This window comes from Lates calcarifer, linkage group LG23 (assembly GCF_001640805.2).
Source record: "Lates calcarifer isolate ASB-BC8 linkage group LG23, TLL_Latcal_v3, whole genome shotgun sequence".
Taxonomy (NCBI): domain Eukaryota; kingdom Metazoa; phylum Chordata; class Actinopteri; family Centropomidae; genus Lates; species Lates calcarifer.
This window is the reverse complement of record NC_066855.1, coordinates 12,105,792-12,127,145: the sequence shown is the minus strand read 5'-3', so window position 1 is coordinate 12,127,145 and position 21,354 is coordinate 12,105,792. Positions and strand designations below refer to the sequence as shown.

Genomic DNA, 21,354 nt, shown 5'->3' with positions numbered 1-21,354 from the left:
CTTGCATTGGGTATTTTGTTTACTCATGGTTGTTGTCAGGTATGAGTATGTTTAGTAGAAAGTGATTTCCCTTGCAAATGTGTGCCTGTACAGGTATAATATCGCTGGATGCTGTTGTCTTTGTTATTACTTCATACAACCCAGAGGGTGAAATAGGACACTCGGCGCATGATAAGTCAGTCTGACCTCAGGGTTATGACTCCAAGAGGTAGAGCACACAGCCCTTTGCAGCTGAACCTCAAGCTTAAATCTAAGTATTTGCCCAGCTGTAAGCCTGTTTGCCTTCGACATGGCATGTGTTAACCGCTAATGAATGGAGTAATTAGAGCATCGTAGTGAATTAGGCTTACGTGATGTCATCTGTGTGCAGTTGTTACTGATCGTCAGCCTCCTGGCAAGTCTACATTACGCCGTGCCAGTGAGGGTTAACGGCTGTGGCCGATTTGCAACAAGTTTAACAAGCGAAGGTTTAATTTGTGTGTTAGAGACAGTTGTTAAAGGGTCTGCCATGTGTGGGAGGCATTGTGGTGCCAGGAGGCTCTGATAGTGATTGGACAATGAACTGGATGATGAGTAAGCCTCTCTGGGTCCGCCTCCACATCCTCTTTTACACATCTCCACACACACACACACAGTTGAATATTTGACACACATACACAAATCCTGGCGTACGCGAGCAGGCTTGCACCTTATGCGCAGGGGATGCATACAAAAAAGTAACAAAAAAAAAAAAAACAACAAGAGAGCATGCTGTCTCCCCTCTGAGACTCAGACCGAGAGCTGCGCCCCCACCCCTCATACCCCCCAGCCCTTACCCTCCTCCCCTCCTGCCTTCTCCTGCTGAGTGCCTGTCTGGGATCTGTCCTCACTGAAGGACGCGCTCATTGACTCGCTTTATTAGGACGCGTTTAATGATGCGAGACCGCCGCCTGCCGTAGTGTGACCAGCGAGCAGAGAAAGATTACCTCACAGATCAGAGAGAGACATGCCAGAGAGGATGTCCGACTGAGACTGGTGCTGCTGCCCTGCCGGAGAGAGCTGTCATTTTTTTTTTTTTTTTTTTAAACCCACTATTTTCTGTTTTCTCATTGTGTTCCTCAGAGACTTGGGCACCTCTCGGATGGTGGACTGAACAGCTGAATGTCAGGTATAGTTGTGATACTTTACATTCTCTGTTTTACGATACTTGCTTCAGGCTTGTGGTGGCTAGACATGTCTTCAGTATGTCTCTGAAGAATACGAAAGGAAATGGCATACGTTGTTGTGTAAATATCACTTCAGACGCCAACTGTGATTTTATCTCAGACTTCAGACTGACATGACTTAACAATTCAAGCTTTTCAAACTATAGAATTCTTTAGTCTATCATAGAATATACAGTTAAGATACTTTTCATTTTGCAGAGAGATCTTCACTGGTGGTATGTTAACATATTCTGTTATAGTACCAGTGATGTATGATATCCACATAGCTACATGGATTACATTCTTAAATGCATGTGATGAAGTGTTTATCAGCTTTCATTCCTTTACCAGAGGGCCAGTGCCTGTTTGACAGGACTCTGGCATCCCACACCAACTTAGAAAAATGCTGCTACTTAGTCAGGATTTGTTTACACATACACAAGTTTGCACATTTGCGTCTCGAATGGCAAGCAGAATGAAACATGCTAGCAAATTGGTGCACAATCTGCCGGTGGAGAGCTTCTCCCAAGGCCGTGACAAATAAAAATGCTGTCAGTTGGCCTGACAGAATATTGTGGTCAGACGCTGAGGTTTAGAAAAAATGAAAGGCACATTACTGCAGCCTTGAAATCATAGGGGGATAAAATTGCCATCTTGAAATAAATTACAGGCAGGGTTTTAAAAATAGATTTGCACACCCTTTTTAGCAGCTCAGTGTCAAGCTGTGATGAAAGCAAGAATGTAGAAGGCTAAAGGTTATACATGTGATTTATGTCGCATTCACTGCTGTAGCATAGTTTGTTTTAGTCTCGTTTGTGGAGTCCCAGTAGATTTGCTGCTTGTACAAGAAAAAGAGTGCCTTTCAGTTAGTTGTTTTCCAGCCATTTTGGGTGCTTGGGTGCTTGGGCTGTTAATCTGAACTATCTATCTTGCAGTGCAGAATCTATTCCGGGGAAGTTTGATCAGATCTGGAAATTGCATCCTTGAACAATTCATCGCACGGCTTCCTTTTTAGCCCACAGTCTTCTTTCTGAACGTGCTGTCGGGCGATTTATTTCGGACAAAAACAAACATCAGAGCTGTGAGTTGACACAAACTCACAATGAGGTCTTTGGAACAGTTGAAGGAAAGAAAAAAAAGATTTTAATGCGGAGGAAGCACTGAGCTCATTTCCGTGCAGCACTGATATTTAGCTCAGGAACTAGCAATGTCCTGTGGAATCACGTCTATATGTAACCCTTAACCTCATTGGTGAAATATGTGTACAGCTGCAGGGAGGAAGTTTCAGAGAGTACAACTAAGCGTTTCCTGTCAAGGTGTGCTCACACTTCCCCTGCGTTGCAGGGTGTGACTGGGTTGTATAGAAGGGTTTGTTGCTCTAGTATCCTGTAATGAGTGAGAAAGTGTGGGAAATTGTGACATTGTTGTAAATAAGACCAAGATCTACCTTTAAGGTAGGTTTTTGAGCAATGCTTAGCAGTCTTTGCAACATTCTTGCATATGTTGCTGCCAGATTCCCAAAGCCGTATCAGCTCAAAACAGGCCAAACATATTCATAAAGTTAGTGCTGCTTTAGTAATGAAAACCTAACTTTGTCATTCAACATCAGCTTCATATAATTCTGTCATTTTATGCGGTTTTGTGTAGCCAGCAGGCTTTCAGACTTCACATTGTCAGACTGAATGAGTGGCCTCCGTGGAAACCATAAATGCCCAGGATCCTTGAATAAGATGAGCGATGCTGCCAGGAAAGCAAGCTGCATTCATTTTGGACTTTCTTCGGTGGTTTCGTGCTGCCATGCCTGCGGCTCTCCTCTCCATCTCGGTATGGGAAGTCGCGTCGAAAGATCTTCTCAGCGTTACAAAGTGATACCCATCTCTCTTGAACCTCTGCATCTCTTGTGAATGAAGAGTGCTCTGCATCCTTCCTCGGGGCCACCAACAGATGCATCCTGCAGCTGCACGCTCCTTCCTGTCTGCACTCAGACCCTTTTGTCTGAAGACGTTGCTACAGCAAAGTTGGGACACCGGCTGAATTTAAATGGGACAGCCCTGAATGGAGCAATGCTGGTAGTCTGGCAGCAGGTTCCAGTTTCCATGGTTTTTTATTCTTACTGTGCCATCAGTGAATTTAAATATTAGTGCCACTAGCTAACTTTGGCCAGCTGTTCACAGCCTGGCTGACAGTGACATAGACAAACTTTGTACATCGTTGTTCCATGTTGTCAGAGGAAGTCAGAGTTTGTCTTGTCGTTTTATTGGCCTCACGAGCAGTGCGACACTACTCTGGCTGACATGTGTGATAAACAGCCTCTCTCTGATGAGTTGCCTTGATTGGCTCTCCAGGAGGATGTTTATGACTGAGGGCTATTTCTACTCAGGCCTCCGCCCCGGCTGCCCGCTCGCTAGGCCGGGCCTGCCTGTGTTGAAATCAGTGCAGCTGACGAGCTGAGCTCGCATGCAGCAGGAACTTCTGTGTCAAAGTGCACCTGCACCATGATCTCGCAGCAGAGGTGACAGGCTGTCAAGGTAAGACAGACTGGGGTTTCCGATGTGCCGAGTTTCAGTGAGCAAGCTAGTGGATGTGCTGCAGCATTAATTATGTCACATTTCCTTTGGAGGCCATTAAAACAGAAGCCTCTGTCAGGAAGTGTCAGTTAGCCTCGTCTAACACTTGTTAGATGTTTTACAAATAACAACACCACATGGCATAAGACATAGGAAGTTCTAGTGTGTGGATGAGGATGATGGGAGAATCTGTTGTCAGAGTGTTTTATAGACTTCGACTGAACCACATAGGAACATGCATATTATCATGCATGACTGTGGTGGTGTGTAAAGGAAACCTACTGATTAAATGTACTTAAAGTGACAGAGAATGAAAAAGGTTTGCTATGTAAGTAGCCTTTACTGTGAGGAATGCACAGACTGTAAGCTCTGTTTTCAGCCTGAATAGGAAGTCAAGGGAGCACAGCAAACATCTCATGTCTACCATGTCTCATACCACACATAGGTAACTAAAATTTGTAAGTAACTAGTGCACTATTAATCACATCTTCTCATTGCGACCTCGTCTTATGCAATGGTTTGATGGAGCCAACTGGAAAAATACTGCCAGACTGTTTATCCCAATGTGCCCTGCTCCAAACATTCACATAACAATAGTGGATGTAGAAACGTGCAGTTATTTGCATTTTCCTGATCACGATTTCCTGGAAACTTGGTTAAAATTTGCATTACATTTGGATGGAAACTGGTGGAAAAAAATAGCATTATAGCAGTGTGGAGAAACAGAATGACAGTATCTGTCTATTAAATGTCAAAGAGTTTACGGTGATGTCTTCAAATTATTTTCTTTGTATTAATAACGGAAAATCCTCAGATTTGTGAAGCTGCCACCAGTAAATGAAGCATTTGATTAATGACCTTACTAATTATTAATTAATTGTTAATTGGTAATTAAATTGTTGTGGATTAATATTCTGTTGATCAGTTAATAGAGTTATCATATCAGTGTCTTTGTTTGGTCTGTCACTTCCTCAAAAAATCAAGTTCAAATAAGTTTGAACTTGCATTTAATTCATTTGAACTACTTCAAGCAGAATTTTAAGAGGACCTCTGCTGGACCACACAGTGAACTACTTCAAATGGTCTGACAAGCTTATAAACTATAGTCTAATTTTGTCCCACATTCAAACGAGTGTCAGAATTTCACAAAAAAAGTGACAGCCCTACTGTACAGTACAAGAGTCAACTGTGAGGTCTTTGTGCCTGTCCTTGTGAAAGGGAGCTGAACTTTAGCCATCTGGCTGCCAGATGTACCATTACTTCCCCCGGTCCCCTCCGTAGAGACTTGAGTCTGTTTCATGAATCTACTAACCCAACATCAGACTGGGGATAAAACGAGGACGTGGAGGGCGCTGCCTGAAAGCTCTTGAAGTTTTTGCCCAATGCCAAGCAGCCGAGCGCTTTGAGCACCCATGAGGGGTGTTTCCCACCGACTGGGGGTGGGCGAGGGGATTCAAAAGAGATTTCTTTTTGGATGTGATGCCAAGTTCTCACACTCCTTTGGACCATGGCAGAAAACAAGCAGCAAAGAAAAGGGTCTGCAAGTACAGATCGCTCCTCATCGCACACGTAAGATGTCAAATTTGAGTGGATTTGTTGCAGTGTGGACGGTTTTTGTTGTTCTTCTTGTGGTCGTCACAAAGTTATGGCAACAGAGATGCTTTTGGTATGTGGTGAGGACTCAAATAGATTTGGGCAGCGGGAGCACAGTATTCTTGAAAACTTAGCTTCCTTTTATGGAAGCTAAATTTTTTTATTGGATAGAGACCGAGAGTCTTTTTGCCCTGCAGTTATTTGATAGCAGCATGTTTTCTAAAATCATACAATCATTCAAATCAAGCTGTAAAAGCATTTTCAATGTGCCAGCAGAATAAGACAACAACATATCGATTTGCTTGTTAGCACTTTGTGCTTGTGAGAAGAGAATCTCTATTGAACCAAAAGGTACAAGGCTGACCTGCCCACTCAGCTCCAGCCGCAGCGAAGAGAAGAGTAGCGGTGACTCACCCTGCACTTCTCTCTCTACAGAGCCTCTCTGCACAATGAGAGTCCACTCTGTTCAAAGCTGGAGATCACACAGAGGTACTTTGAGGCTTAGGCGGCAACAGACGACCCTGCCATACTGCTCAGCTGTGTCACTTGAAGTAGTGATGTTGGATTGATTCTGTGCTCTTGGTCTACACTTTGCAGCTCCGGTGTGACAGTATGTGTATCTGTGAGTTTGTGTTGGGTGACATACTATGCCATTGCTATGTTGTTGTCTTTTTTTTAAAAGGTTTTATGTGGGAATGGTGTATTTTTCTCAGACTGTGTGCTCTGGCACTGACGGCTCCCAATCAGCTACATGTTATAGGTGATGTTTAGGAGCAGTGGTGTTCCTGACACTGACTGCTAGCTTGTCGCAAGACTCGTTTGTTTATCTGCTGAGCTCCCTGCAAGGCTCACTGTTTATTCAAAGGGGAGGAGGGTTGCTTGAAAGCTGTGGCTGGCTCGCATTGGGGTCTGAATGCTCCGTATCAAAGTTGTACGATTAGAATAGAAATACTGTCACACTTGTCTCTAACCCTCTGCTGCTGTGTTTTTAAATTGCAGAGATATGAACTTAAAGATGTTTGGAATGTATTTGAGTGCTGCTGACTAAACCTGTAACAGGGGATGCCATGAGTCACTGTATTAAACCTCTGCTTTCCTATCTCTCTCAAAATTCTCAAAATAATACCTGGAGTAGTGTGGCAGTTTTAAAAGAAATTACTAATATTTACAGTTTTAGGCAGATGGCCGCCCACCCTGAACCCAGTTCTGCTTGAGCTTTCTGCCTCTTAAAAGGAAGCTTTTCCTCACCACTGTCAGCAAGTGCTCGCTCATGGTGGGAATTGTTGGGTCTCTGTAAATAATGTAACGATTGTGGTCTAGACCTGCTTTAGATGAAAAGTACCCTGAGATAATCTCTTTCATGATTCAGCGCTTTATAAATAAAACTGACCTGATGTTAAGTTTTTGGATTCAACAGCTGATCAAAATAAATGTGAGCGTGCTTCCACATTGTTTTTAAACCTCAGCACAAATAGGTATCATGCAAATGATGAAAATTGCATAGTCCAGGAATAATAGTTTGTTAGGGAATTGCCTATATTCACTTTCTTGCAGAGAGAACACAGATATTGCTAGATTGTTGACCTTTAGTAGGTATAATATTTACCATATTCACCATCTTAATTTAATGTGTAGGTGTGCTATTGCTGCATGTATTTGCTAATTAGCCCTAACGGCTAATGGCAGATGGGAATGTCATTATTTTTGCAAGTATTTCGTCTTAAATCAAAGTGAAACATGATGAAATTTTGACCTGGTTGTGGCATGAGATAAAAGGTCAGTGGATCAACGTTCATCCAGAGGGGACCATAAATGTCATGGCAATTCGTCCAGCCACTGTGAAAATCGGAAAAAATCTGTCGGACACCTTAGATATGTATTATATTATATATTATTCATAAAATATTAGGTGGCAAATACATTTTTTTAATCACTTAAGAGTACAAGTGTGAGTCATGCTTTGATTCTCACACCTTTAAATACATCTGCAAGTGTTGTCTCTTCCAAATATATCTGTATGTGTTGCCACTGTGTGCAGACTTTTATGTAGGTGTGTGTTTGTATGTTTGCTTCCTGTTTCTGAGTCCGCTGCGATGTCATTCACAGCTGCTTGTGGAGCATGGGTACAACTGCCAGTGCCGCACCACAGCCTGTTTCCGTAGCGTCGCCGCTTGAGAGTGTCCATGGCAACGGGATGGCCGACAGCAGGCAGTCTCTTAGCATGAGCCCCTTTCAGACAGTCAACATCCACAACAACAAGGCCAAGTCCATTATCACCAACAAAGTCGCACCTGTCGTCATCACGTAAGTCCATCCCCGAATCTGCGTTCTCACGATTGGGTGTTAATCTTCTTTGATCACTGTGGTGACATCCCCCGCCCCCTAGCCAAAGTGTTTGTCCCTGTTATCATCTCATTTGTCAATCCAGGCCTGGCAAATAGTAGCTGATAATTGAATTGACCTCTTTTTACCATCTAGACCTGCTGTTTTGTTCTGTTTTACAGGTATAATTGCAGACAAGAATTCCAGATTCATGATGACATCCTCAAGACCAACTACAAACTTGGTCAGATATCAGACACTATGCCTGAGCACTACCTGGTGCAGGTAAGGACAACACATAAGCCCCCCATTCCAACTCCAAGAAAGCACCACGCTGTCATGGAAAGACGTGGTATCATCTTCACCTATCTTTATATTTGCTCTTTTTCACATTCACACGTTAAAATGGCAGAGTGGTGTAGGAACATTGTCATGCGTTGTTTTATGATCTGGTGCAGCCACTGAAACAGGAATCGTTGTCACCTACCTATCAGGGCTTTGATCTGCTCTGTCACCTCCTCTGCTGAAGCTGGTCAAGCATGCAGTGTTTTGTCAGTGTTAACCCACAGCTTTTGTTTACATGTATGTATGGGTTAGCAGCCCCACCGACAGTGAAATGATGACTACATGAGGGCAGATGACTTTGACTTCTCTTTGCTAGCCATCCATCCATACCACGCAGGCGTAGCTGTGGCTGCTTATGTTAGTTACCTCAGAGTCCTGTTCTCGGATCCAGATCATTTCAAAAACCAGTGACATACAAATTTTAGATTTTTCTGCGTGCACACTGCACTGAACATTACCTGAGGATGAAAACTTATGGGTCATAGAATCTGACGAGTCAGAGAATGTGGTGTCCTTTGGTTTCTGATAGCAGTTTTATTTTGGATCCTTTTCCAAATTGGTAAAATACCACGATTTGTTGAGCTAAGTGACCAAAAAATCCAAACTGAATCTGTCATTCATGTTCTTGGATGTCCTTGCATGCTCTTGCTTTGGCAAAAAAAAAAATAAAAAAAAGATCAATGATGCATACAAATGTGTGATACCTCAGCAACAACAAACTGGCCAAAGTGGGTACTTACGACGAAAGGGGGGAACAAGAAGTTTCCTGTTTCAAACAATCCACTGGATTCCTGTAAATATTTATCTAAAGTACCACCCAGGGTTTGGTAGCCTTTTTTTGAATCTGAATCCATTGCGAACCGCTTATTGAATCAGAGCTTATGAATGCAGATATTTAACCAACCTGAAATCTTCCCTAGTTGTCAGAGACCTGTATTTATGTAATCCGATAGGTTTAGAAGAATGATTCGATTGATGAAGTCTGGCAGTGTAGGAACTGATGTTGACTTCTTATTAACCCCTATCATGTCACAAATTTTTTACTTCACACTGATAATAGAAGCTGAAAAATATGTCCGTAATTTGACTCAGCTCTATTGAAACACAATAAAACTGATCTTGGGGAGATGGAGGTGACAGAGCAGAGATTTCATCTGTTGAATCAACAGAGTAACCAGACTGTGTGAGTTTTGTTGTTTGCCAACAGAAAGAGGAGGAAGAAGAAGAGATTTAGAAGTTTTCCAATTGTTTTTATGTTGCATTGTGCGTGAAGGACAAAGAAATCTTGAATAAAACTCAGCTGAAAGGCTTAAAATGCCAGTGAGGATGCCAGTCATTTTCACATTTTTATCTTTTATCTTTTACCTTAGTGTTGACATATTTGCTCTACAGAATTTACAAATGCTAATGAATGCTGGAGTGTGGAGGCTGGGGAAATGTTGTGAACAGGGTCATGCTCCAAGATGAATTCAGATGAAACTTGTATTGTTTTTCCAGGGGGAGTACTTCATGGTCCAGGATGTGTACAGCAAGGCAGATGTCCTGAATACCACGGGCAGCTACGGGGCGCCCAACTTCCGTCAAGTCAAGGGATCCTACCCGCTGTATGGGATGGGTCAGCCGAGCCTGAACGGCTTCAAACAGGTTCTCCAGAGGCTCCAGGCGCAAGGACATGAGGTCAATCTTATTTTCCTTTACAAACATTAACACAGGCAGAATTTCAGATGACTATGCTTAAGCTGACATAAGTGGTTGATAGGTCCTCTGGTAGATTTTATTTTCCTGTGTTGGTGCCTGTGTTGCTCTGCCTGGGCTCTTTTCTAGCCATGTTGTCAGTAAATATTTGAGGAGTCAAGTGCTCAGTGGAGGCTGTGGCTGAATTGTAGAACTGAGCAAACAGAAAGTTGCGGTCATGTGTACCAATGGAAAATGAATCTCTCTGCTTACGGCAGCTACAAAACTGACCGTAATTGAAATGAAATTGACAAAATTATACATCAGGCCTCTCTAAACTCCTTACTCATGTACTGCATGCCATATGACAAGAGATTGTTTCCAGTTGCTCTTGGAAGTGGTGTAGTTGGTGGAAGGCAACAACCACTCACTTTTAAAACCTATCATTTGATTTCCTATCTTGCCTTGCTTTTGCAAACAGGAGGTTATATTCTTCTGTGTACGAGAGGAGCCGGTCGTTTTCCTGCACAAGGATGATGACTTTGTGCCATACACCCCCAGGAGGAAGGAAAACCTACATGAGAACCTTCATGGTCTGGAAAAGGAGGTGCTGGTGGAGAGCCTGGAGCTCACCATCAGGAAGGAGGTGACGAATGTACACTTACTCAGCATCTACATGTGACAAAGTTTTGTTCAGTACAATGCAGTTTATAGCAGCGTTTAAACACTCATCCCCCTTTTTCCTTCCTCCACAGCTCCACGACTTTGCCAAGCTCAACGAGAACATCTTCTTCGTCTACAATGACATAGAGTACTTTAAAGACGAGCCGCAGAAGATCTCTATCACGTGTGAGGAGGACATCCATGTGACCGAGGAGGTTTATAAGAGGCCCATGTTCACCATGCCGGCCTACAGGTTGTTTACATTGTTCCTTTATTACCTCCTCAGCTCCCATGTCAGTTCATACAGAGTAGTGTGTGGCTTGAATGCTGCAGAATATGCACGGCAGGTTATAAATAGTGGCGTTTGTTTGTGCAAAGGCTGGTTGCCCTGCTTTTTTGGAAGAAAGGGGCGTGCAAAAAGTAAAGACAGCAGCATCCTGTCTGCAATCAGATCAGCAGAGTCAGCTTTATTGAGACAATATGGGCCGCTTGCAACATTTCCAGGGCTATACATACATACACGCACACACGCACACACGCACACACACACACACACACACACATATATATATATATATATATATATTTATATATATCTTTCTCACTGACTTTTGCAATCAAAAAATAAAGCAGGATCTTTTATCACAGTTTGTGCAGGTCATGGTGTTTTTTTAAAGGAACACTAATAATCTCATTATTCTGATCTCCCCCATCGTCCCTTGTGGATTGTTGGAAGAGGCGAAGTTTCTGTCTGAGATACATGTGGTTGGTAAACACAACATGAGGGAGGTCAGCTGTCGAGTCTTACTTTAGGTCAAATGAGCTGTGTGTCTTGACCTACATCAACTACGACAATATTGACGCAACACAGGCACAGGTTCAACTTTGGGTAACAGTCTGTTGTGTTGCAGGTACTACAGATTACCATTACCAATGGAGGGAGCACCATTGGAAGAAGACTTTGACGCATTTGTTAACATACTCAGGGTAAGCTTGTGTAAAAATGACAATCACAGTACAAGGCCACCAATTAAATAGACCTTTTTTGGTTGCACTTCTCCTTGTTGTGGTTGTGTTTTGATGTGCCATTAAAGTTATTAATGGCTGGAATATTGGAGTGTGTCTGGACTTCCTCACTGAGGCTAAGAGAAGGTCATGGTCGCTTTTTTTAATCCACACGTAGCCATTTGATACTGTCCTGTCTTGTGCTATCAATCACCAGTAAGTGTGATAGTTATTTCAAAAAAGTGGCAGAAAACCTGCAGCTTGTAGTCACTTCATGTCCGCTCTTTGGTCATCCGCTCTGTCTGGTTTCCGTCCTGCCCTTCACTCACACAGGATGTTCTTTTGGTCTTGTTTTGCCCTTTTTTGGACTGACTTGCAGCAGGCGGTCCAGTTCCCTGTGGTTGGAAAGTGGCTCCTGTTTTTTTTTTTTCAAACAGTGTTTGGATCAAAGCTTTACTGAGTCCTGCCATACTCTTTCTTCCATTCTTGCACTCTTTCTTTATATAATTCTCACTTATGACATTGTCCTCTCAGAGCCTTCCTTGTTGAAACTTTCCATCTCTGTTTTTTAAGTATGCTTTAAAAAGACCCTAATCTTATCTTAGATATTTCCAAAATTGTAAACCTCATGACACATTAAAAACCGATTTGGAGAATTCAGACTGGATTAAGCAGCTCTCCAAAACCACACTCACTGGGTCACATTTTCATCTTTTGTACGGCTGTCATAATAGTAACATGTCATTCCCACCATGAAGATATAAAGGCATTGCTCTCTGACCTGAGCACTACTGAGACTCTGTCCTTTACACATGCTGTTTTCCAGGAGCGCCCCAGCTTGTCTCTGGGCCACAATGCGTCCCGGCCGCTGCCTGCTCTGCTCTTCAGCTGTCAGGTGGGCGTCGGCCGTACCAACCTAGCCATGATCCTGGGCACACTGGTCATGAATCGCCTGAAGGGTGATTCACAGCCTCCGCCACAGTAAGAACTCTAAGCATCTGGAAAACCGAGAGGATGACTTCATCATATGATTAATAATATAGTCTAATGATGTTTTCATTCAGCTTTTTCTTTTTGGATGTCAGGATAAATTGGAGTTGACTGTGTTTACTTTGTTTTGCAGAGTTGAGGAGGCAGCAGCTTCAGAACCCAAACCACTTTTCCAGGTCATCCAGTCCCTGATCAACAAGCTGCCTAATGGACAGCAGGTCATGGAAGAGGTAAAAATCAGACTTGCACCATCATAACATTTGGTTTAAAGGTGCTATACGTAAGCTTTGCTACTTGCTACATAACCAACATTAGCATTAACAACTGTTTATTTGTCAAGAGCTTCAGACTTGGTTGTGTTTAGACAAGAGGTTCGAACACACCCTCTGGGCAGTGCTACTTCTTCATCCTCTCATGTTGGACTGGGAGCAGACTGGATGCTCCAGAGACTCACTATCAGTTAACTTTTGTTTCGCCTCAATTTCAGCTAGCTGTTGTTCTCCACTGCTGGAGACAGCTCTTGGCAAATAAAGGAATGAAGTTTGATGTTGAACTTGCAATGTTTAAGTTAACAGCTGCTAATGCACACTGGCTATGTAATGATAGCAAAAGCTTAAGAGAAAATATTATGTAGATAATCTGTAGGTCCTAAATGACAATTCTTAAAGTAATACATCGTAGATGTTTCAATGATGGCAAAGGATGTAGATGCAAATGTAATTTTAAGAGTGTGCCTAATATTTCAGGAGGAAATCTTTAACTTCATTTAAATCAAAAGTCAAAATGGTTTTATATTTAATTCTGACTCCAACAATCAGAAGATTTTGAAGTTGATGATCTCTTGTTTTTATCTGACAGGTTGACCAGGCTATTGCCCTGTGTTCAGAAATGCACAACATAAAAGAAGCAATATACGAGAACAAGAGTAAGCTGGAAGGGATTGGAGAAGATTATCAAATTCAGGTTAGTGTGATGTCACGACAGCAACCTGCAATTTCTCTTCAAAGACAGCACCTCGTACCACAATTGGCTCTTGATTTCCAACATCATCTTCTACTCAATTTATGTTCAGCTAAATAAAACTACACCTGGGTAATGATGACGCATAATAAGTCCTTATCAGTGTGGGCCCTCAAGCTGATGGAGGACTCAAGTATTGGAGTTGAATTATAATGTTCTCCTGTCGGTCAGGAAAAAAAGTAGGATTTTAAATGCACATTTACTTAGGGCATTTCATTAGAGATATAAAGAAACAGCTTACAGAAATTTGAGCTGCTACTATGAACAGATTTTGATGCTTTTGTTTGTTTTTTAGGGAAGCAGTACCAAAGATTACTTTCTCAACAGAACCATCCAGAGCTTGGAGCGCTACTTCTACTTGATTGTATTTAATGCATACCTTCATGAACAGGTGGAGTTATTTTTCCACATGTCAGTTTCTTCAAGTGAATATTCATCAGAGGTAGACTGCAAGCCATGAAAAATAATCTGATTTGTATCCATGTTGTTGCATTTTGCAGTATCCTCTTGCCTTTGTGTCCAACTTCAGCCAGTGGATGTGCTGCCATGCGTGGCTGTACAGGTTGCTGGCCTGCATGGACCTATCAGAGCTGTCAGCTCCAGCTGAGCTGGTCACCAGAGGAGCTCGTGTTCTGGTGAGGAAATCAGAAGCAGAAACAGACGGCTGATTTTGTGGTCCCTAGATCTTTGATTACAAAACCATGTCGTGCAGGATATATTCTCAGTGTTTGTGCAAGCAAATGCCACTGCTGTTTTTATCTTTTTTTTTTAATAGTGATAAAGCTATCTCAAATCTGTCCTTGTCCTCATACAATCATCCATATTTTCAAATGCTTCATATACTATGTGTGTAATGTGTGTCTACACAGGTTGCTGATGAGTACTTGGCTCCCGATGTGCTCAGCACAATGAAAGAAATGAAGGCGGTCAACTTCAGACGAGTGCCCAAGATGCCTATTTATGGAGTGGCTCAGCCAACATCAGAGGTGCAGGAGATCCCTTTGTACTGTCATCAAATTGATACAAAAGCTTTTATTTACTCAGTGACAATCCTTAATCACATAAATCCTAAACATGATCTTGAAGGATTTGAAAGGGGATTAAGATTACACTGATAGTTTATTTTATGGTCTAACACCTCCATCTAGAAAGGATGTATTTGTAATAGTTGCATCGCTAAGTTTTTGGGCTTATTAAAGATTATTAAAGGTTGAAGGCTTACAAATCCAGTGCATACACATGGAAGAGAATGAATATTTAATATAATTTGTTAAAGATGGATTTTGCACATCCTCATCATCACAGAAATGGTGAAATCATCCCCAATATGCAGCCCTGCACTCCTGAATATTTATGAGAGTGCAAATAGACTCAGAAGAATGACTCATAATGATTATACGGAGACTCACACGCCCACCTCAGGATGCTCTAACCGGACTTCCATCTCCTTCACCATCTAATTGTAAACTCGCTGTGTGCAGGCTGCCGGAGCAGTTTTGGCCCATCTGACGGATGAGAGGAGGAAACACAGCCACGTGTTGTGGGTAAATCTGCAGGAGGAGTTGGTGTTAGAGGGAAACGGTCAGATTTTCACCCCGAGGGAGCCCTCGTGCCTGGACCAGCACATTCCTCTCCCATCATCGGACCCACAGCTAATAGAGGTAGAGCAAAAATGTGTTTTTTTATGTGTTTTTCAGGGCTGATGCAGTCAGATTAATGATCAAGAGTGTATACGGCAGTCACAAATGTAATCATTTGCAGCTATAGAGTCGCTCTAGCTTCAAACAGTTGAAGTGAAAGTGCTCTCGTGTGACTTGTAGAAACTGGAGACTTCTTTGAAGGAGGCAATCCTGCAAGCTCAGAAGTGGCTGGAAGTAACGCTGGAGCAGGAGAAACAGATGAAGATGTTTAAAAGCTGCCTGACGGTCCAGGAAATCTTCAACCAGCACAAAAGCTCCCACCAGGGCCTGGTCTATAAACGCATCCCTTTGCCGGACTGCAGTGCACCTAGGGAGGAGGTAATGATGGGAGGGGGTGCATAAACACACATGTACTCTCAAACATGCAGGCACGAGGTGCAGAAAAAGCTTTGGTAGAATGAGTGCGTTAAGAGAGGTGACAATTAATAAGCCTTGTGCTCCCTCTGGTGGTTCAGATTGTTACTATCCATGCTTCAATGTAAAATAATAAACAAATCAAATTACTATTTTACACTTTTTCCCCAACCACTCAAATTTGATTGTTAGCATTTTCTTCATTATTATTCATTAATTTAGCATATTTCTTTTAAAATGTTTGTTTGAATTTGAGGTAAAAATGTAAAATTAGAGTTATTAATAAAACAAATAAAACAATCCGATTAAGCATTAATTTAATATTTTAATTCAAGTAACATGCATGATATCTGTTCATAGAAAAACTGATGACACTGAGGATTCCGGAAGAAAAATAAGTCAAGATTGTGATTAAATATGATATTGATATGTTGTTCTATCTTTGATTTCCATGAAGGTCAGATAAAGAGGTATTGTTGTAGAGTTTGTTTGTTTTTGTTCATGAACTCTCTCTCTCTCTCTCTCTCTCTCTCTCTCTCTATGTGTGTGTGTGATTTTGTTCTCAGGATTTTGATAAGCTGCTGGAGGCCATGAAGAGCGCCTTGGCCGAGGACTCGCACTCAGCCTTCGTTTTTAACTGCTCCAACGGCAAAGGCAGGACCACCACAGCCATGGTTGTCGCTGTTCTGACTCTCTGGCACTTTAATGTGAGACTTTTCCCTGAATTTTCTGCCCATGTTCATTAAGGCCCTTGTCCTTGCATTTTTATTTTTATGTCATTTTGCCTAAAAATGACCAAATGTGGCTACAGTGTTTTCTTTATCCACGATAACAGACAATCTGGTCTCTTTCCAGGGTTTTCCAGAGTTTGCAGATGATGAGATTGTAAGTGTTCCTGATGCCAAGTACACAAAAGGAGAATTTGAGGTATGTAAACTTGAATCAGACCGTTGCCCTCTTTAACGTTTAGAGACGTGATATCTATTTAAAGCCTTCAGTTCCATCTGCTCTGTCATGTCATGGTCAGTTCCCATCACAACCCTTGGCAGCCATTTTCACTACAGTGCTGGTTCTGAGACATGACCTGTGGCAGCACCTTTAAAGTAAATATTGTAGAAAATAAACAGTGCGGGGGCGGTGTCTGGAGTGCATTCTAATCCACATCATGATTAGTTTTAATTGTCATGCCAATACATTTTAATTATGTTTATCAGCTCAGTGATCACACCAATAACCATTATTTGAGTATAGAGTAAATCATGACAATGTTAAGGATCAAAAGTGTGTAATCATCTAAATACTTCTTGCAGTGAAAACATGCCGTCTGTCAGCCTGTATTTGTATTTTACTGTTGAGTTATTATTTCCAAACAAAATACCACACACTTGAACCTTTGAACCTTCTGACTCTGATGATGAGGGCGGTGGCACTCATCTCTTTCATTGCCCCACTGTAATGTCTGTTATGCTGCAGCTGGAAGCATAAAATGCATTTGTACACATTCCTGTGGGTCTGGAAAAGCAAAGCTTTCATTAACTGAGTGCAGGTGAATCACTGAAAGCAATAGAGAGCAGCAAAACCTTGAAATGTATTTCAGACAATACTAAACTATATACTATTTCAATGCAGGAGATGTGCTAGTCTCTCTGTGATATTGTAAGGTCTTGTCCTTTCACTCTGGAGTGCCTGGAAATAATGTTTATGATTTGGTACTAGAAAAATAAAATTGAATTGAAATTCTGATTTATGTGACCTTCAAACAAAGAACACATGCAGTTCAGCTGTATATTAAAGCAGTAATGTATGGCCCTTGTTAGTTTTCTAACCTCTAATTCTGCACCTGTGATCGAAAGCCTCAGCCAAACAAAGCCAGAAGCCAAGGCTTTTCTCCTCTGCTCTGAATAGTTGCTGTGAATTGGAGCCGTTGGGTTCCTTTCTTTATTCAAAGTTGTGACAATGAATCAGTGGTTGGAACCTGTTGACTGTGTCCTCAGCACTGTAAACACGGACACACAGAAAGAGGCCGCTCTCTGCAGGCACACAATACCACATGCCAGTCACAGCAGCACGGCCACCAGGGTTTCTGGGATACACAGAGTGGTCGCCACGGAAACCTTGTCTGCCTCCAATTCAGCCTCTGAAGGAAGTGTGATGTTGCCATCCCCATTGCCGTATTTGCCAAGAAAGGTGTCCCTATGGTTGTGAGGTCCAAGGAATTATGTGATGGAGGAAGTGGATGGTGTTACATAATCCTCTCCTAGTGTGATATAGAAACTTCAGGTATGATATAATATGAAGTGTATGAAGCATCTTGAGAAAATATACCTTTTGTAGTTCTGTTAACACAGCTGTAAGTGATATTTTTATGACAACAACTTATTAGACTTATTACCCAAATTTACAGCTCTCCTCGGCTTTATGGAGCTTTAGGGAGGTGAAGCTCACTGTTAAGTTGCTGCTTTACTGTTTTGATTCGCTGTCACCATTCTCATAGTGTAATTTGTGGTTGCAGCAGGCAGTTGTTTTCATCGAGAAAGTTCTAAATACCCACAGTACGTACACTACCTGCTCAGCACCAAACAGTAGACAGATAACGTTAGCGTCTAGCCTGTGATCATTGTAGAGCATTTGGTAGTTGAAGACCCAGATATTTCCCTTACAAATTGGTAGAGACCAAAAACAAAGCTAAATATCAGACTTCCATTCACCAGATGACCACAAACATGATCCCCAAATGAATGCGAACAACAATAGTGTTGTTCCGTAATTGCTGGATGTGTAAATAAGCAGCTGTTTGGTAGCAAGCTCATCACATCAACTTAAAATGTGATACTAGTCTGTGTTGTGTTCTTATAAGTTGTTTTCTGCTGCTCCCATGTGGCCAAAAAAGGATGTGATTAACTTAAACTCAACTTTTTAAACACCTTATGTGAACTGTTTTTAATCTTTGTGTATATTCGAAGCTCTAGGAAATTAGCTACATTTTATTTCCCATGAATGACACATGCTGAGATGCCCATTTAATCATTTTTAACTATATCAACCTAAGGTGCACACAAACTCGTGAAGGAAGAGTTTATGTTATAGGTAGGAAATTTGTGTAGAAATGCTCTCAAGAGCCTGCTCTGTCTCTGAAACTAATGTGAAAACTAAAGTGTAAACAAACCATTTAAAGAAAGAAAGAATAACTCTGATAACATAAACTCAGTTGTACTGCAAAGTTGGTCTGTATTAAAAGGCATGTCAAGCTCCAGTACAGTAAGGGGAAAAAAGTAACATAAGAGAAATCCTGAGGAGAATGGCACAGATTGTGTATGTTTTTTTTCTTCCCCCTAGCACAGTGATCAGGCTGCATGCTGATGCTGCTTGTCTGACACACACTCTGAATGAGAAAATAGGGTTTTGCCTGCAGGCCTGTTCTGTTCTATGATCCTGCTCTTTGGCTCTCCTCCCTCTTTGCCTCCAGCTTCCTCCTTAATATTATTGGTGTTATCATTAGTATCTGAAGTAAACCAGCTGCACAGGGGCCACCAGCAAAGTTCATTAATCTAGGTTGCAGCTGATTGCCACACAGTGTTGTGGTTTTACATCATACAGACTTGCTGATGGAAATATCTCCCTGTCTCAGCCAGGTCAGCGCTGTAAATGAACATGCTGACACAATATTTCATTTAGGTCAGGACTGACAGGCAGTACTCCTCTTATCAGTTCAGTGGAGTGTTGCACAAAGAACCATTATCATCAGGCTTCACAAGATGGATAGTTTTCCTGGTTGTCACAATATTTGCAAGAATATTGTTTCATCGTAATGGTACAACAGCAGACATGGTGTGCCGATGCCAGATGCTGCTGTTGCTTCTAGCCAAGGCAAGATTACCCGCATAGCCCATTTCATACACAAAATGATTCAGAATGCTTTACATAATCTGTTCAAAACACTGAATAAAACATGCAGCGCATGACATAAAAACACAAACTCCAGGCAAGGCGGTTTCGCTTTCTTTACTTGCAAACATAACTACAAGTCACGTCGTATTGAAAGCATAATTGACATAAATACCTCACCACAGATCATGTGATATGACTGAAGACTCTAGCACAACTAAATGGACATGAGATTTCCCAGATTGGGAATAAACTTTCAGTTACAACTTTTAAGTCAACATTGGCGAGATATTTGAGCATCTACTATAGTGTGACAAGTGGGCAAAACTCCATCTGTTGAGGAAGATTGTGTGATATAATTGAAAAATTTGGAACAGCTGCTAAATTGATTTTGTGATGAGACTAAGGCACAGAAGAAAACAGAGAAATTGTAGCTTTAGTGCATTTCCGTCCACATGATTTTATGTGTATTTTCAATTTAAATTTGAATTAAAATTACAGAAATTTGGGGAAAAAAAAAAAAGTGAAAAAGTTTTTACACCTGGAGAACAGATTTTCCAGGTAAATGATGATCTTGGGACCTGTCTCTGCTTCTGCGAAATGAAAATAACATAAGCCATCTTATATTGGAGGCAGATATACCAGAGTTAGAGGTGCTTGTTAAATTTTGCAGTCTTGTCACGAATCTGGAAACATTTCTTGAAACTTTTGGCTGGAAACATAGTGAGTGTCTGTTCTGTCTGCTGTTCAGGTTGTGATGCAGCTGGTTCGATTGCTCCCAGACGGTCACAGGATGAAGAGGGAGGTGGACATGGCCCTGGACTCCGTCAGCGAGACCATGACCCCCATGCACTACCATCTGAGGGAGATCATCATCTGCACGTACAGACAGGTACACCACATGCCCCTCTAGTATTCATTACCCAGTACCTAATACTCAGGGCAAGCTCTGAACTTGAAGTGAAGGACATAGGTTAGATTCAGCTTTAGTTGAAGGTTGGGGCTGGCATTACAGTTTGCGTTTGATACACATGTACCCAAGGACAAACTGTAACAAATACTTCTTATTTATGAGTCTGTCTTCCTAATGCTGGCACACAAGCATCATCTAATTGTGGATTCAGGTGCAGTTTCACATTAGCCCCATAGATGGCGTGAAGAACTAGTTTTAATGTCTTTCACAGCAACAGCTGCCATGAATGAGAGGGATCCACTGCTGTGTAGGCAAGAGCTGCAGAGTGTGGAAAAACGATTGTGGTGCAACATACGTTATCTCTAAAACTCAATGGCATTCCTTTGGGTTTAAATTGGAAAAGAGTGAGAGGAAAAAGGGCAGGAAAAGACATGATTACTTGTGGGATTTTGTGGCTTGCCCTCTTAAAGGTTTATTATTTTGTGCCATTCATGGTCCAAGTAGTTTTGAATAGCATCTCATATTAATGTCAGCTGAAATCGACTGAGGAGTGCATTTCCTTCAGTGAATATTCTGTAAGGGGGAGATGCAGGTAAGGAGAAACAAGACAGAGGAGTTTTTCTTGTCTTTTTTTTTTTTTGCAACATGAAAAAAGGATGAAAAGCAGCCATAGCTCCAGCTCTGAAAGCTTTTGCTGGTAGTTTGGACATTTGTGTTTAATTAACAAAGCATAAATGGAACAAAAGAAGTTTGTAGTGGTGTTTCAAAGACCTATCTGGACAAGGTTTCTCCTGATGCTGTGGCCTCTGCAGGACCATGGCTCTGTTTTAGCCATTTGTAATGCAGACTGTAATCATTGTGCCTCTGTGCACCGTCAGCCGTTCCCAGCGTGCTGGAGGCACCCGGTCCTGTCTCCACCGTATCAATGGGCCTCATTGTCCCATGAACTCTGTCTTTCCCCTATATTCTCCCTCTGTCTGTCACTTTCTGGTGCCAGGCTCAGGGAAAAGTCTCACTATCCCAGTTAAATCAGTTAGGTAGTTTTTTTTTTTTTTTTTTTTTTTTTTAAAGTAGTTTCATTTTCAGCCTCATACATATACATTTATTGTACATACATTTGTATTTAAGTATTATTAGTT

The 21,354-nt window shown here is 41.7% G+C and overlaps 1 protein-coding gene across 5 annotated transcripts in view; it reads left to right on the top strand.

Annotated features, from left to right (window-relative positions):
- The window catches only part of pald1a (phosphatase domain containing paladin 1a), a 50,797-nt gene that overhangs the window by 2,970 nt on the left and 26,473 nt on the right, over positions 1–21,354 (top strand). Inside the window, exons 2-19 of one of the 5 annotated variants that reach the window (XM_018699290.2) lie at positions 1,102–1,147; positions 7,451–7,648; positions 7,849–7,951; positions 9,509–9,688; positions 10,167–10,331; positions 10,441–10,601; positions 11,260–11,335; positions 12,180–12,334; positions 12,477–12,573; positions 13,202–13,306; positions 13,659–13,754; positions 13,864–13,998; positions 14,233–14,349; positions 14,845–15,024; positions 15,184–15,381; positions 15,984–16,124; positions 16,273–16,344; positions 20,054–20,194. In XM_018699290.2, coding sequence (XP_018554806.1) covers positions 7,464–7,648; positions 7,849–7,951; positions 9,509–9,688; positions 10,167–10,331; positions 10,441–10,601; positions 11,260–11,335; positions 12,180–12,334; positions 12,477–12,573; positions 13,202–13,306; positions 13,659–13,754; positions 13,864–13,998; positions 14,233–14,349; positions 14,845–15,024; positions 15,184–15,381; positions 15,984–16,124; positions 16,273–16,344; positions 20,054–20,194 — 2,307 coding nt within the window. In that variant the 5' untranslated portion in view covers positions 1,102–1,147; positions 7,451–7,463. Of the gene's footprint in view, positions 1–639; positions 1,148–3,552; positions 3,713–5,069; positions 5,321–7,450; positions 7,649–7,848; positions 7,952–9,508; positions 9,689–10,166; positions 10,332–10,440; positions 10,602–11,259; positions 11,336–12,179; positions 12,335–12,476; positions 12,574–13,201; positions 13,307–13,658; positions 13,755–13,863; positions 13,999–14,232; positions 14,350–14,844; positions 15,025–15,183; positions 15,382–15,983; positions 16,125–16,272; positions 16,345–20,053; positions 20,195–21,354 lie in introns of those variants that run through there. The other 4 variants (XM_018699295.2, XM_018699294.2, XM_018699289.2 and 1 more) reach the window with 4 other exon arrangements.